Below are 17912 nucleotides of genomic sequence, written 5' to 3' on the forward strand. Positions count from 1 at the left end.
TGGCGGAGGAACTTAATAAATATTTTGCATCAGTCTTCACTGTGGAAGAGACTAACAAAATGCCATGTTGGAAAAAAGAGAGAGAGAGATACCGCTTCTACCTCTTCCAACGATTCTGAGTGAGGCACAGAGAGATCTGTATTTACTAACCATTACCTTTATTGTTCAAACTAACAAGTACGTGAATTCATACACTAAATACCTTGTGCGCACACCTGCTAAGTATCCCTGACTCTCCTGGATAGTCAAAGAATAGCAAAGGTATTACCCGGGCGGAGGAATTTACGCTGGCCAGGCGTTCCTTGTTCCTCGTGGTCCTGATTCACTCTCCACTTGCTTCACGCAGGGTTCTTCTCGCTTGTATCTGCGATGGTTATTCTTCAAAGTTACCGCCACCAGCACCCACAAAGCATCCACTTTTATATCCATTTCTTATCAATTCAAATGTCGCATTCCCGTGTCATTGGCCGCAGGTCATGTGTCTGGCCTTTAACACCTGGTCATTGGCTCTGGTCCAAGCCAGCATCCATCTATTGTCCTCTCCGCATCAAGGGACAGTTGCTGACTCATGGCTCTTTGTTCTCAGTCAGCAATGAGCTCGAATCACCTCAGGCATTCACAATCTTGCATGGTATAGCCAACCAAAGAACACCTCACAAATAACTCCTTATTTGGAAATGACCTCCAGTCCAGTAGATTACCTGAAGAGTCTTTGTGCCTTCTTTAAAACACTGATCAAGCCCAGCATGTCAAGCTCACAAAATGGAGAATAGAGTGTCTTCACAAAATGGCAGCCTCCATCCCCCAAGCACACGGCAAGAACAAAGACCATTTCCAATGTCCTTGATTCATTTGAATTCACTGATTTGAAGATTGTCATTCTTTCTGGCCAAGAGCCAGAAAGGTGAGAGTGCCAGAGAGCAGAAGTGAGTGTCATTGCTATTACTATGGAGAAGGTGATGGGAAGCTGAAAAGTCTGAAGGTAAATAAGTCACCTAGACCAGATGGTGTACACCCCAGGCTTCTGAAAGAGATAACTGAAGAGATTATGGAGGCATTAGTAATGATCTTTCAAGGATCACTAGATTCTGGAATGGTTCCAGAGGACTGGAAAATTGAAAATGTTACTCTGTTCTTTAAGATGGAAGGGAGGAAGGTAAAATAAAGGGAATTATATGCCATTTAGCCTGATCTTAGTGGTTGGAAAGACGTTGGAATCTCTTAATAAGGATGAGGTTTTGGGGTACTTGGAGACACATGACAAAATAGGCCAATGTCAGCATGGTTTCCTTAAGGGGTAATTTTGCCTGACATATCTGTTGGAATTCTTTGAGGAAATAACAGGCAGGATAGACAAAGGAGAGTCAGCGGATGTTGTTTACTTGGATTTTCAGTAAACCTTTGACAAGGTGCTACACATGAGGCTGCCTAACAAGATAAGAGCCCAAAGTATTGCAGAAAAGATACTAGCATGAATAAAAGATTGGCTGACTGGCAGGAGGCAGAGAGTGGGAATAAAGAGGGCCTATTGTGGTTGGCTGCCAGTGACTAGTGGTGTGCTGCAGCAGTCGGTGTTGGGACTGCTTCTTTTCACAGTACATGATTTGGATGAAGGAATTGATGGCTTTGTGGCCGTTTGTGGATGATATGAAAATAGGAGGAGGGGTGGGTAGTATTGAGGAAGCAGGGTGTCTGCAGAAGGACTTAGGTTGGGAGAATATGCAAAAAGAAGTGGCAGATGGAATATAGTTCAGAGAAGTGTATGGCCATTCACTTTGGTAGAAGGAATAAAGCCATGGACTATATTCCAAATGGGGCAGTAATTCAAAAATCAGAGGTGCCAAGGGACTTGGGAGTCCTTGTGCAGGATAACTTGCATATTGAATTGGTGGTAAGGAAGGCAAATGCAAAGTTAGCATTCATTTCAAGAGGATTAGACTACAAAAGCAAGAATGTAATGTTAAGGCTTTATGAGGCATTAGTCAGACTGCACTAGGAGTATTGAGAGCAGATTTGGGCCCTTATCTAAGAAAAGATCTGCTGGCATTGGAGAGGATCCAGAGGAGGTTCATGAGGATGATCTCAGGAATGAAAGGGTTAACATATGAGAAACATTTAATGGTCTTGGGCATGTACTTGCTGGAGTTTAGAAAAATGATGAGGGATGTCATTGAATTCTATCCAATACTGAAAAACTTAGACAGAGTGGATGTGGAGAGGATGTTTCCTATAGTGGGGGGAGTTTAGGACCAGAGGGTATAGCCTCAGAATAGAAAAACATCCATTTAGAACAGAGATGAGAAAAAAATTCTTTTCCCAGAGGGTGGTGAATCTGTTGCATTCATTGCCACTGACAGATATGCAGGCCAGGTCATTGGGTTTCCTTAAGGTGGAGGTTGATGTGTTCTTGATTAATCAGGGCATTAAAAATTACAGGGAGAAGGCAGGAGAATGAGTTTGAGAAGGATAATAAATCTGCCATGATGGAATCGCGGAGCAGACTTGAAGGGACGAATGGCCTAATTCTGCTCCTATGTCTTATTGTTTTATGGTCTTAATCTGTAAAGCTGTGAGTCAGACTTAGATGCAGATGAGTGGCATCCACTTAAGTAGCTCTTCCAGGGCTGACACAGTTCCAATAACCTCCCTCTATGCTGTTTCTTTTATGAATAGACGCTGAGGTCCAGTCTGGTGAGATAAGATGCATCAGTTAACCATACTACATGGTAGTATGAAGCTATTTCCAATCAGCACTTTGCGTAAGTTGTGGCTCAGTGGTTGCATTTGGGCCTCAGTGTCATTTATAGGATCAAGTGACCCACCGGACAGACCTTAATGTAAATTTAGCCTGGAATAGGTATCTGAGCAATTACTCTGTCACAAGTATTGTATGTTTGTCCACATCTTAAACCTGAGTTGATATAAATGTTCATGAGTGTCCTCTTAGGGGAATGTGGAAGATGAATTGGTTTTCGATCATAAAACATAGAGCCTAGAAAATTATAGCACAGTACAGAGGTGACGAGGAATTTCTTTAGCCAGAGGGTAGTGAATCAATGGAATTCATTACCACAGACAGCTGTGGAGGGCAAGTCATTGAGTATATTTAAAGCAGACATTGATATGTTCTTGATTAGTAAAGGTGTCAAAGGTGACAGAATAGGCCGGTGAATGGCGGTGAGAGGTATAATAAAATAGCCATAATGGAATGGTTGAACAGACACGATGGGCTGAAAAGCCTAATTCTGCTCCTACATATGTCTTACGGTCTATCAAGTCACTTATCATCCTCCTTTTATCTGTTGAGAAAAGCCCAAGCTTGTTCAACCTATCCTCATAAGACATGTTTTTGTTTCCAGGAAGAACGGGCCTGGTGCCCTGGCCAATATTTACCCCTCAAGAAAAACAAAATCAATTACTTGTTCACTAATAATTACTTTATGGGAGCTTGCTCTGTACAGTTCAGTGATGACCTTCCTACATCACAGCAGTGGCTTAACTAATTGTAAATGCATTGGATATAAAATGTATATAAAGAGCATACAACTACTATAAAAAAATAAAGGAGCAAAAAATAAATGGGCAAGGAAGAATGGATGGTACCTAACTTATGGATGAGTTAAATGAAAATATATGAATTTTGAAAACAGGCCAACTCAGGAAAATAAAGAGAAAAAGATTTTTTTTCAAGGCCAATGGAACTCGCAGCTGCGAAAGGATGTTGTTCTTAAGATAAGAATCCCATTAGATTTCACATTATGAACTATACCTGATTGGTGAAAGTCTAGATTGGGTTAGTGAGTGTGGAATAATCCTTGAAACATGTCTAATTTGCAGACACCATGAATGATGCCACCTGCCTTATCCACCACCCTGAATTTGTGGTCTACTCGTCCATTTTCTCGTTCTTCATTCCCTTCATCGTCACACTGCTGGTGTATGTGCAGATTTACATAGTGCTACGGAAACGGAGGAAGCGAGTGAACACCAAGAGAAGCAGTAGGTTTGAGTCAGAGATCCAGGCACCGTTAAAGGTAAACTGTTGGAAGCAAGGCATCCTTTGCACATTTATACAATTACTTTTTGCATATGAGGTACAAGAGTGTTAGTTTCGATTTCAAGTCCTGTAATGAGACTTATATTTACTGCTCGTTACGCCACTGGAGTTTAGAGCAGCAATGAAGGTCCCTCACCTCTGTCTGTACAGAAAGATTCTTAATTGCTGTTTCTATAACAATTATTTTTTGACCAGTCAGGGTTGTTAGCTGAACCTCCAAACCTGGAGGACTAGTGGACCACTCCTAATCTGGCCTCTATCCTTTGAATTGTTTGGCATGGGTGACCCTACCAAGAATCAAAGCACATGGTCCCTGACTCTAGCCAATATAGTTCTCCAGGTCATTGAGGCACACAAGCCTCCAAACCCTATGACAAAGTTGTGGTCCTCTTGGAGGTATGAGACTTATAGAATTATAGGAAGCAGACCCTTCAACCCATAAGATCAATGCTGACCATCAACCACTGTTTTTACACTCACCATTCCCTAACCTATTTTACTCTTGCTGCTTTCTCAACTCCCTTCATACATGTCCCTTGACCATCCCATGCATTTTTGGGATGTAGGAGGAAATCAAAGCACCCAGAGGAAGTCCACCTGGTCACAGGGAGAACACACAAACTCCACAGGGATAGCAATGCAGATCAAGATTAAAGCCAGTCAATGGAGCTGTGAAGTTTCATATCCACCAGCTGCACCTTTGCTCCATGTAATTGTACACAATATGTTGAGGGAGTGCTGCACTGCTGGAGATAACATATTTTAGACAGAGGACATCTTCATATTCCAATTATATATTTGCAAATAAATCAATCCTGTTGAATAACTGGAAGAGGAGAGAATTCCTCAGATACCTCTGGCAGGATTCTTCCCACAACCACAGTTTATAAAAATGCATCACCTGGAGATTCACTTTAATTCTATTTTTAAGATATTTTCACAAAAATAACTTTTGATCTGTTGCTACAACCAGGTTATGCTCCAAAGTAACTCATTTTGATGGCTTATAGTCCAATATAATAAATATATCTAACTTCCTATCTCTTGGGCAAGAATTTTCTATTTTACTACCTTATTACCTCCACTAGGTTTACAGCTTAAATAATGGGGAATTTGGAAAATTATTCAAAATGGGAAGACTTTCCAAGTGGAATAAACATTTCATTTTTGCATTTAGGATAAATGTACCCACCCAGAAGATGTGCAGCTGTGTACAGTGATTGTGAAATCAAATGGGAGTTTCCCCACCAATAAAAAGAAAGTGGTGAGTGTCTATAATATGATCATCTTGTTGAATTAGTATAGTCATGCCAAGCTGCCTGAGCAGATAACAGCTGGAAACTATATTGCTAATTGTGTGGCAATATTGGGAACTAGAGACCAACTCTTGGGACTATCTGCTCATTTTAGCATTCCTGCTCCACTGTGGCTAAGAGTTATAATCTGAGGTAAACATGGTCTGAACCAGTATTCTCCTTCTTGTCATACGAACTTAATTTGGGAAAATTTCCTATTTCTATTGTGCTGCTGCCCTGTCAGATCATCTCATTGATATCACAGTTGATTCCATCGTTAACCATATGCATAGGATCAGATGCTTTTGGAGTCCATTTTGCCCATTGTGCTGTGGTGACTCGGAAGAACCCATCTATTTAGTCCTACCACCTTGCTTCTTGCATGAGGCCCTGCAAAATTTGCCATTTTAATGGGAAATCCAATTCCCTTTACAATAGTATGTTGGATCAACTTCTGTTGTCCTTTAGCCATGTAATCAGATCAAAATAGTATGTTGGATTAAAAAAAAAAGTTTCTCTCTCAGTGCTAGCTTCTCTAAAAATTATTTTAACATGTTTTCTGGTTACTGTCAATGGAAAAATGTTAGCTCAGCAAAAGTCCTCATTATACTAACACATAATTTTTTTCTCTACCCGCTCTTCTCTAAGGAGAAGCAAATTCATCCTATCTTGTCTCTCCTTGAGAAACTGTGGGTGAACAGAGAGATATTGGACTTCACATCCATAGATCCCTAAAAGTTGCAGCACAAGTTGATATGGTGGTTAAGAAGGCATATTGTGTATCAGCCTTCACTAGGTGGGGAATTTGTTCAAGAGTCATGAGGTAATGTTGCAGCTCTATAAAACTCTGGTTAGACCTCATTTGGGATATTGTGTTCAGTTCTGGTAACCTCATTATAGGAAGTATAGCTTTAGAGAAGATGCAGAGGAGATTTACCAGGATGATACCTGGATTAAAAAGAATGTCTTATGAAGATAAGAACCAGCTAGGTCTTTCCGCTTTGGAGAGAGAGAGAAGGATGAGAGATGACTATGTAGTGGTGTACAAGATAACAAGAAGCATAGATCAAGTGGACAGTCAGAGACATTTTTCCACAAGGCTGAAATGACTAATTCAGGGGGATGTAACTTTACATATAGAAAGTATAGAGGGGATGTCAGAGGAATATTTTTAAAAACTGAGAGTGGCAAGTGTGTAGAAAGGGTGTTGTTAGAGGCAGATACATTAGGGACATTTAAGAGTCTCTTAAGAGTCACATGGATGAAAGAAAAATTGAGGACTATGTGAGAGGGAAAGGTTAGGTTGATTTTGGAGTGGATTAAAGGGTTGGGACAACGAAGGGCCTGCACAGTGCTGTATTATGCTCTATCTGCCATATTCTGGAACATGAGCATTTTGTGCTGAACATTTTGCTAAGTAGAATAAATTTGATTTCCTTTTAGAGGACAGCAACTCTAAAGATGCTGGTGGAATTGGCAGGTAAACAGATTTACTTATTTGAGAATGACTCAAATATAACATTTCAATTGAAAAACAAAAGAAAAAATTGCTGGAAATATGAATTAAAAATGGAAAATACTGGAAACACTCAGCAAGGCAGAAACCAATTTAATGTTTCATGTTGTTGATCTTTTATCAGAACATTTTAGGAACATTACTTGCTTATATTGGGGGAACTAGAAAATGAATAGAGGAAAGACATGTCTTAGCACTCTGCTCTCCCTTTCTCCTCCACACAAACAGAAGTGTAGGGCAAAACTTTCACAGAAGGCTTCTGGACAACCAGCGACAGATGATGCTAATAACCCTAGGAAGTATATGTTAGCTGTGGAGGCACAAGGCAGGTTGATCAAATTGAAACCAATGCTCTAAACAATTTAATGGTTAAATAGTTAAATACAATGGTTAAATTGTCAGAACAGAGCACATAAAATAAGTTTGTATAGACTTAATTGTGGAATTATAAATGCTAAAATGATTTGACGGAGTGGTTAAACAACATGCTTTAATGGAGAGATCAAGAACAACGGAAAATAATCTTAAAATTGGAACTTGGACATTTAAGGAGATCAAATGTGATACCTTCAGCAAAATATATCCAGAATATTCTTCTTATTAGCTGCGGTCGTTGAAACAATTGGTTCCACCAGAAAGTAGTCAATCAATAGACGAAGTTATCAAGGGATATTCTAGAGCAGTTTATAAAGCTGAGGTATCAGATTTAATGACAGAACAGACTCTGGGGCCAAATGGCCTCTTCCTGTCATAATATTCCTGGAGCTGGTGACAAAATTACTCATACCCTTACAGGGTCCCATTTCAATAGTTATTGGTTTACACTGGCCTGGCATGCACTTTGGGTATTTATTTGGTTTTGTTTTGGGACATTTGATCTTGGTGCAGGAGGCTGTCAACCACCAAGATGACTTGGAGATGGAGATGATGTCTTCTGCCAGCCCGCCACTAGAGAAGCCCAAGCTCAAAACGGCAGCCGCCAACCGCCAGCTGGCTGTGCCTACTCCCTCCAACCAGGGTGCTAGTTCTAGCCTAGCATCTCCTGCGGGCAGCCCGGTGAAAGGGGAGAAGAATGGGAACACCAAAAACATAAGCAAAGCGGCCAAAGCTTTTGAGATCCAGTCAATGCCAAATGGTAAAACAAGAACATCGCTCAAGAGCATGAGCAAGCGGAAGCTTTCCCAGCAAAAGGAGAAAAAGGCCACTCAGATGCTGGCCATTGTCCTCGGTTAGTACTGCCTTGACTTTGTTCATTTTCTCATTTCTGATTCTAGCTAGTTGCAAATCAAATATCTTTTAATTGGAATGGTTAACCATGGGAAGAAGGAATCTAATAACCCTAGGAAGTATATGTTGGTTGTGGAGGCACAATGCAGAGAGTAACCAACATCCTGTCATTGGGGTGAATGGGCAAAGAAGTAACAGATGGAATCTAGTGTAGAGTAGTCTGTGGTCATGCACTTAAGGAATAAAGGGGAGAACGTTCAAAAATCAGAAGTGAAAAGGGACTTGGGACTCCTTTAACTTGCAGGTTGAGTCAGTGGTAAGGAAAACAAATGCAATGTTAGCAGTCATTTTGAGAAGATTGGAATATAAAAGCAAGGAAGTAACATGAAGGCTTTATAAAGCATTTTGTCAGACCACACTTGGAACTTTTTGGCTCTTTATCTAAGAAAGATTGGGCTAGCATTGGAGAGGGTCCAGAGAGGGTTCATGAGACTCATCCCAGGAATTAAAGGGTTAATGTAAGAGGAGTGTTTGATAGCTCTGGGTTTATACTCACTGGAGTGTGGAAGAAGGAGGGGGAATATCATTGAAAACCTATTAGATATTGGAAGATCTAGATAGAGTGATGTGAAGAGAATGTTTCCTGTACTGGGAAAGTTTAGGACCAGAGCGCAAAGCCTCAGAATAGATGGGCATCCATCTAGAACAGAGATGAAGAGGAATTTCTTTAGCCAGAGGGTAGTGAGTCTGTGTGATTCATTGCCACAGACAGTTGTAGAGGACAAGTCATTGGGTATATTCAAAGTGGAGGTTGATATTGTAGGTTACCGTTTAACAAGAGCATCAAAGGTTACAGGGAGAAGGCAAGGTAATGCGGTTGAGAAAGATAATAAATCAGCCATGATGGAATGGTGGATAGACATGATGGGCTGGCCAAATGGCCTAATTCTGCTCCTATGTCTTATGGACACAGTCACCTATCCCTCATTATTGATTGAATCTGACAAGAAATGAGGTTGGAAAGTTTCAACTAATTACTGATAGTTGCAGAATACATGGAAGCTTCCTAAAACTTGGTCCTCATTGGAGACCTCAAAGGGAAGCACTGCAATCTTGACCGTTACAAGAAAGGGATAAAATTAATCTCTGCAAGGGATTTGCATTTTCTTGTGGAAAGTTGAAGTTGAGGGATCTTTATTGACTAGTTACTATTGCAACTAGCTTATTTGCAAATAAACTTGCTAATTAGCAAGATCCTAGGACTGAAGCAAAAAGGAATCATGTTTATGTATGGCTGAAGAATTTTCCCTCAAGTGATAACATGGGCCTACTAAAACTGATCCAGCATATGTTTCAACTCTAACCTTAGACGATTCCCTTGCTATTGGTGGAGGATGTCTTTTTTTTTTCTGGAGATTGATTTGTAAAGAAAGAAAAGAATTTGCAAGGAAATTGGAAAGTGAGGTGAGAAATCTAAAGTAAGGGGTTACCACCCTTAAAGTTCAAAACAAGTCACATAAGCATCTTGTATTTGCTAAGAAATTGAAAGACATAATGGCATAAAAAGAAATATTTGGCACAAACTGTCCTTCCCACCCCAATGTCATTATAGTTTTTTAGACTAACCTCTGATATTCTTCCTGCTTACTTAGTGAGTGCTTTGTTTGTGTAGATTAATAGGTCACCTTTCTCTATCAACACTGTTAATACTTCTTGAGGAGTTTCTGTAGGCAGTTGCCTAGAAGTGTTGCAGTGCTTGGATCGGTGTTAAACTGGATGGCAGGACATGGGGTTTGGAAGGAGGGGTGTGGTGGGGATGGTCTTATCAGCTTTGTGCAAGAAACCTCCAGAAGTAATATTCTATCACATTCAAGGCCTAAGGAACCTTGCATGATAGATTAATCACCATCACACACAAAGGCCATTCCTCTGAGGATTCATCATGAGATGGCACGTGAAGGATTGGGCCTAGGCCATGAAGGCACGTGGCATAGCAGTTAATGTAATGCTTCGCAGTGCCAGTTGTAGGATCAAGGTTCAATTCCTGCCACTGTCTATAAGGAGTTGCTTCATTTTCCTTGTGACTGCGTGGATTTTCTCCTGGTGCTCCGGTTTCCTCTCACATTCCAAAGATCTATGAGTTAGGGTTAGTAAGTTGTGAGCATGCTACATTGGCACTGAAAGCATAACAACACTTGTGGACTGTCCCCATTCTTGACGCAAAATAATGCATTTCACTGTATATTTCGATGTATGTTTGACAAATAAGGCTAATCTAATCTGAAGATTAAAAGAAAAGGATAGCTGTGGAAAGGGGACTGAGGTCATAGATATGATCAAGGGTTTGGGTGGGGGAAAGACATGGCAAGCAAAAGGCAGAAATTGAGATCCAGGGGAGTGGTTAAATGCTATAGAGGGCTCAAGCAGATAGGGTGGGGAGTGTGAGAGGAATCACCAAGCTAAATACCAGTTCAAGATCAAACCCTAGCTAAAGGCAGATGCCCCTTAACTAATGCCTGAACACCTTAGATAAGGTTTGTATTACTGAACTGGTTGATTGGTACTCGCTGGCCTTGGATGTCTCAGTATATATCACATTTTTGTTGTCACTGATCTTGAAGCTGTGTGGCTATGAATTCCAAACTCATGAAGAGCCCAAAATGAGGCCACAGTAAGGCCACTCTCAGGTTGGAGAAGCAATATATTGTATTCTGTCTGGGTAGCCTCCACCTGATAGAATGAACAGTGATTTCTCAAATTTCCAGTTTCTCTTAACCCTCTCTCTTCTCCTTATCTGCTTATCACCTCCCTCTGATACCCTTTCTCCTTCCCTTTCTCCCATAGTCCATTCTCCTCTCCTAGCAGATTCCTTCTTATTTAGCCCTTTATCTTTTCCACCTATTACCTTCCAGCTTCTCACTTCATTCCTCCTCACCACCCTTCTACCTTTCCCCTTATCTGGTTTTGCCTGTCACCTTCTAGCTTGTACTCATCTCCCTTTCCCCCACCTTCTTATTCTGGCTTCTTCCCCCTTCCTTTCCAGTGCTGATGAAGGGTCTTATCACTAAACATCAGCTATTTATTTCTCTCCATAGATGCTGCCTGACCTCCTGAGTTCATCCAGCAAGGGGGATGAGTACTCTGGATTTCCAGCATCTGTAGAATCACTTCTGTTTGTACTTGGCGTCCTGTCTGACCATCACCACTAGATCCCCACTCCAGGGCCTACCCCGGCCTCACAAACCCATCACTGTTGTGAAGGTGAAGGATTGCATCTCTAGGGTGCAGACTTCAGCCTTGACAATATATTTCAATTTGGACATATTGCCTCACCTCAGATTCAGAAGAAACTTGAAAGATGTTATGCAATGACTCAGAACTGATGGGTGAAAGGGATATGGTGTATACAACATTAGAGTAGGCAGAGTTTTAAAACCATAAGACATAGGTGCAGAATTAGGCCATTCAGCCCATCAAGCCTGCTCTGCCATTCCATCATGGCTGATCCCAGATCCCACTCAAGCCCATACACCTGCCTTCTTGCCATTTCCTTTGATGCCCTGACCAATCAGGAAACTATCAACTTCTGCCTTAAATTTATACATGGACTTGGCCTCCACCACAGTCTGTGGCAGAGTATACCACAGATTCACTACTCTCTGGCTAAAAAAAAATTCCTCCTTACCTCTGTTCTGAAAGGTCACCCCTCAATTTTGAGGCTGTGGTCTTTAGTTTTGATTACCCCCACCACAGGAAACATCCTCTTCACATCCACGCTATCTAGTCCTTTCAACATTTGGTAAGTTTCAATGAGATTCCCTTGCATTCTTCTAAATTCCATTGAGTACAGGCCCAAAGCTGCCAAATGCTCCTCATTCCTGGGAACATCCTCGTGAACCTCCTCTGGGCTCTCTCCAATGACAACACATCCTTTCTGAGATATGGGACCCAAAACTGTTGTCAATACTCCAAGTGTGACCTGACTAGTGTCTTATAAAGCCTCAGCATTATCTCTTTGCTTTTATATTATATTCCTTTGAAATAAATGACAGCATTGCATTTGCCTTCTTTACCACAGACTCAACCTGTAAATTAGCCTTCTGGGAATCTTGCATGAGGACTCCCAAGTCCTTCTGTACCTCTGATGTTTGAACCTTCTCCCCATTTAGATAATAGTCTGCACTATTACCAAAATGCATCATACATTTCCCAACACTGTATTCCATCTGCTACTTTTTGCCCATTCTTCCAATTTGTCCAAGTCCTGCTGAACTTGCATTGCTTTCTCAGCAATACCTACTCCTCCACCTATCTTCGTATCATCAGCAATCTTTGCCACAAAGCCATCAATTCCATTATCCAAATCATTGACAAGCTGTGAAAAGTAGTGGTCCCAATACTGACCCCTGAGGAACACCACTAGTCACTGGCAGCCAATCAGAAAAGACCCCTTTTATTCCCACTCATTGCATTCTGCCTGTCAGCCATTCCTCTATCAATGTCAGTATCTTTCCTGTAAAGCCATAAGATCTTATCTTGCTAAGCACATTCATGTGTAGCACCTTATCAAATGCCTTCTGAAAATCCACGTAAATGACAACCACTACCTCTCCTTTGTCAACCCTGCTTATTACTTCCTTGAAGAACTCCTTCAGATTTGTCAGGCAAGGTTTTCCTTTACAGAAACCATGCTGACTTTGACTTATTTTATAAGACCATAAGACACAGGAGCAGAATTAGTTCATTCAATCATGGCTGATCCTTTTTTCACCTCCTCAGCCCCACTCCCCAGCCTTATCCCTGTAACCTTTGATGCTGTGTCCAATCAAGAACCTATCAAGCTCTGCCTTAAATACACCCAATGACTTCACCTCTACAGTTGCCTGTGGTAATAAATTCCACAAATTCATCACCTTCTGGCTAAAGAAATTTCTCTGCATCTCAGTTTTAAATGGATGCCCTGCTATCCTGAGGCTGTGCCCTCTTGTCCTAGACTCCCCCACTATGGGAAACATCCTTTCCACATCTACTCCATCTAGTCCTTTCAACATTCGAAAGGTTTCAATGAGATCCCCCCTCATCCTTTTGAATTCCAGTGAGTACAGACTCAGAGTTACCAAACGTTTTTCGTATGATAACTCTTTCATTCCTGGAATCATTCTTATGAACCTCCTCGGGACCCTCTCCAATGCCAGCACATCTTTTTTTAGATGAGGAGCCAAAAACTGTTCACAATACTCAAGGTGAGGCCTCACCAGTGCTTTATAAAGCCTCAACATCACATCCTTGCTTTTATATTCTAGACCTCTTGAAATGAATTCTAACATTGCATTTGCCTTCCTCACCACCAAGTCTACTTGCAAGTTAACCTTTAGGTTGTTCTGCACAAGGATTCCAAAGTCCTTTTGCATCTCAGATTTTTGGGTTTTCTCTCCTTTTAGAAAATAGTCTGAATATTTATTTCAACTACCAAAGTGTATGACCATGCATTTTCCAACATTGTATTTCTTTTGCCACTCTCTTGTCCATTCTCCTAATCTGTCTAAGCCCCACTGTAGTCTTTCTGTTTCCTCAACACTACCAATCTTTGTATCATCTGCAGACTTGGCAACAAAGCCATCTATTCCATCATCTAAATCATTGATATACAGCTTAGAAAGAAGTGGTCCCAACACTGACCCCTGTGGAACAACACTAGTCACCGGCAGCCAACCAGAAAAGGATCCTTTTATTCCCACTCACTACCTCCTACCAATCAGCTAATGCTCTAACCATGTTCGTAACTTTCCTGTAATACCATGAGCTCTTAACTTAATTAGCAGCCTCATGTGTGACACCTTGTCAAAAGCCTTCTGAAAGTCCAAATGTACAACATCCACTACATCCCCTTTACCTATCCTACATGTAATCTCCTCAAAGAATTCCAACAGGTTCATCTGGGAAGACTTTCCCTTAAAGAAACCATGCTGACTTTGTCCTATTTTGTCCCGTGTCTCCAGGTACTGCACAGGCTCATCCTTAACAATTGACTCTAACATCTTCCCAAGCACTGAGGTTAAGCTAACTGGTCTATAATTTCCTTTCTGCTGCCTTCCTCCTTTCTTAAAGAGTGGAGTGACATTTACAATTTTCCAGTCCTCTGGCACCATGCCAGAGCCCGATGATTTTTGAAAGATCATTACTAAGTGAATTGAATTGACTTTATTTCTTACATCCTTCACATACATGAGGAGTAAAAATCTTTATGTTATGTCTCCGTCTAAATGTGCAATGTGCAATTTATAGTAATTTGTGATAAATAGTATGTACAACAGGACAGTCAATATAGCATAGAAATACAATTGTATCAACGTTAATTAATTAGTCTGATGACCTGGTGGAAAAAACTGTCCCAGAGCCTGTTGGTCCTGGCTTTAATGCTGCTGTACCATTTCCCAGATGGTAGCAGCTGGAACAGTCTGTGGTTGAGGTGACTCGGGTCCCCAATGATCCTTCGGGCCCCTTTTATGCACCTGTCTCTGTAAATGTCCTGAGCAGTGGAAAGTTCACATCTACAGATGCACTGGGCTGCCTGCACCACTCTCTGCAGAGTCCTGTGACTGAGGGAAGTACAGTTCCCATACCAGGCAGTGATGCAGCCAGTCAGGATGCTCTCTCAATTGTGCCCCTGTAGAAAGTCCTTAGGACTGGGCGACTCATGCCAAACTTCTTCAACTGTCTGAGGTGAAAGAAATGCTGTTGTGCTTTTTTCACCACACAGCCTGTATGTGCAGACCCCATGAGACCCTCGGTGATGTGTATGCCAAGGAACTTAAAGCTGTTCATCCTCTCATCTCCAGATCCATTGATGTCAATAGGAGTTAGCCCGTTTCCGTTCCTTCTGTAGTCCTTTATTTTTGTGACATTGGGGGAAAGGTTGTTTTCTTGACACCACTGTGTCAAGGTGATGACTTCTTCTCTGTAGGCTGCCTCATTATTATTTGAGATGAGGCCAATCAGTGTAGTGTCATCAGCAAATTTAATTATCAGATAGAGATTGTGGAATGCTGCTACAATCTCTAGCTACCTTTTTCAGAACTCCTGGGTGCAATTAATCTGGTCCGGGTGACTTACGTACCTTTTAAGTCTTTCAGCTTTGTGAACACCTTCTCCTTTGTAATAGTAACTGCACTCATTTCTCTTCCCTCACATTGTTCAACATTTCTTTTTCCCTCATTACTATCTCATCAGCACCATTTTCCAGTGGTCCAATATCCACTCTCACTTCCATTTTACTCTTTATATAACTGAAAAAAAAACTTTTGGTATCCTGCTTTATTATTATTGGCTAGTTTGCCCTCATATTTCATCTTTTCCCATCTTATAGCTTTTTTAGTTGCCTTTTGTTGGATTTTAAAAGCTTCCCAATCATTCCACCTCCCACTCACTTTGAAGATATTTTTCACAGAGGCAGAAGGGAAGGTGGGCAGGAGAAGGTAGGGATCTGACCAACTTCCTTATCAGATTTCAGGTGTACTTCGAATGCTGGATATTAATCTCTGCTTTTCTTGTTTCTAGGGGTCTTCATTATATGTTGGCTGCCATTCTTCATTACCCATATCCTTAACAAGCACTGTAAAAAATGCAACATTCCTCAAGCCTTGTACAGTGCCTTCACCTGGCTGGGTTACGTCAATAGTGCTGTGAACCCGATCATTTATACCACTTTCAATATAGAGTTCAGAAAAGCTTTCATCAAAATCCTCCACTGCTAAAGAATACCCAAAGGATATCATGTATCACACTCCCTTTTTATAAGCTCTACCTTGAAAGTGTACAATGATGCTTTTGCTTGTCAATGACACACTGTGGACACACTTCTTTACACATAAACCAAATCTGTCTTGTGTGTCGGTATGGATAAGTAAATGAATGGACAAAGGATGAAAGAGAAATTTATTCATCAAGGACGAGATGGGGTTTTGTGCGTGATGTGATCTGACCTTTCAACATCGATAGTCAACATTGTAATGTGAAAAGTCCAATTGCATGGCCAAAATTTACATGTAATTATTACTCCATGACCATGCAAAGTTGGTCAGTCATCTTTGAACTCTGTATTAGGTGAGTCAGTGGAATTACGTAATGGTAACTAAAAAGCAAATGGATTCTCATTAGTAAAGGACAAATGTTGAAGGACATCTTCTACTCGCCTACTTCTGAATACAAGCTTGGAACAACAAGAAACTATTCAATAGCATGGCAACAAGATATGGTGATCCAACACCAGGATGCCAAAGGGAATCTTCTGTAGTATTTGTTGCCTTAGATCAATCACAAAGGTTGTAAGACTAGTCAGTATTTGCTTATACCTAATGTAGAATAGGCATACTAAAGGTAGGAAAATCATAAGGCTCTTCTTAAGATGCGCAGACCATATTGGGCAAGGTCAAATGATGCTGAGATCAAATTCCAGCTACATTAGGTAAAATGTGTTTGTCTCATCCTACCCCTTTTCATGCCTATGGGATATTGAGAAACTGGAATGTTATGCAAAGCAATAGTTTGATGTTGGTAGTTGATCAATGCTTTTTCTTTGACGTCCTCATTCTAGCAAGGAAAATGCAATTCTGGTTCCTGATGTGAGATTTCTTTTTGGAAAGCTAGGTGAGAGGGCCATGATGCTCTCTAAGATCAGATAGCTTGTGGACACTCAATGTATAATTCAGATAACTTAACCACATTGGCTACGGTGATTCAAGAAGGTGAAACCCCACCAACTTCGCAAGGTGAAGTTCACATGATGACAGTTAATGTTAAAAATTCTTGGGTAAGAAACGTTGATGTATCAGTAGCCAAACATCTTACCTGGAAAAGATTCATTGCGGAGGAGATGCTAAAGGATAGGGGATGAGGAAAGAATATTCATAGAGATAAATGAAAATACTGATACCGAAGATTGAGCAATTTTGGAAGAACATTAGTAACAAGAGATTCACTGATATTCTGACTCATATACTCTATGTAAGCTATATCATTTCACTGCACTGTAAGGTGTAATATTGTACTTTAGACATTTTTTGACGGTGTGTGGCACTTTCTAAATGCTTGATGCAGTTCCAGAAATGATGTTTTCTGATTGAGTAAAAGGGCATTAATGAAATCTGCATTGGTTGCAAGAATTTTTGTCTTTATTTCTTGTCAATAGTCCCAGGTGATGGAGATATATCACTGGTACCACCCATGATCTGACGTTCTTTCATTCACCACTGCTTTAAAATATTTCAATGCTTGTATTATGACTTTAAAATTAAGGGCCCAGTCATCAAGATCACCCATGTGATACAAGCTTCACATGGTTGTGATCCTGATTAAACAGTTCATTTACAGACTTTTAGTTACTAGGACACATTATTCAGAGACCTAGAATCAGCTACCAATTCATTGCAATTCACTTTTACTTGTACCCATATTTCTTGCTGATTTATCCTGTTTGAATTTTGTAAGTCTCCAGTTGTACGTGATCACTAAAAGGCGCTGATTTCCTCAATCTGAGCAATATTGAAATTAATGTCCATCTCCCCAGTAGATGGGACCAGTGTTATAAAATGACAATGGATCAAATCCAATCATTACATGCATTGCAATGAATATATAAAATAATATTTTATTATGTCATTGTGAGTACGTTTCAAGAAATTGGTACTTTCCACCGTCTCCAAACCTCATCCAGAGTATGATTGAATGCTTTGGCATCTCCAGCACTCCAAAATCCCATCACCATTTAGGGCAAATGTGCTTGATTGATCTGTGGTCCCTCCATCACCCTACCTATATC

General features: G+C 40.7%; 1 protein-coding gene across 4 annotated transcripts in view; it reads left to right on the top strand.

Moving 5' to 3' along the window:
- The window catches only part of LOC140716924 (D(2) dopamine receptor A-like), a 95869-nt gene extending 78628 nt beyond the window's left edge, over window positions 1–17241 (top strand). For 3 of the 4 annotated variants that reach the window (XM_073030036.1, XM_073030034.1, XM_073030035.1), the window contains 4 exons: window positions 3838–4034; window positions 5235–5319; window positions 7743–8096; window positions 15653–17241. In XM_073030036.1, coding sequence (XP_072886137.1) covers window positions 3838–4034; window positions 5235–5319; window positions 7743–8096; window positions 15653–15849 — 833 coding nt within the window. In that variant the 3' untranslated portion in view covers window positions 15850–17241. Of the gene's footprint in view, window positions 1–3837; window positions 4035–5234; window positions 5322–7742; window positions 8097–15652 lie in introns of all 4 variants that reach the window. The other variant, XM_073030037.1, reaches the window with a different exon arrangement.
- Window positions 17242–17912: the final 671 nt, after the last annotated feature.

Source organism: Hemitrygon akajei, chromosome 26 (assembly GCF_048418815.1).
Source record: "Hemitrygon akajei chromosome 26, sHemAka1.3, whole genome shotgun sequence".
NCBI classification, from domain to species: Eukaryota; Metazoa; Chordata; class Chondrichthyes; order Myliobatiformes; family Dasyatidae; genus Hemitrygon; species Hemitrygon akajei.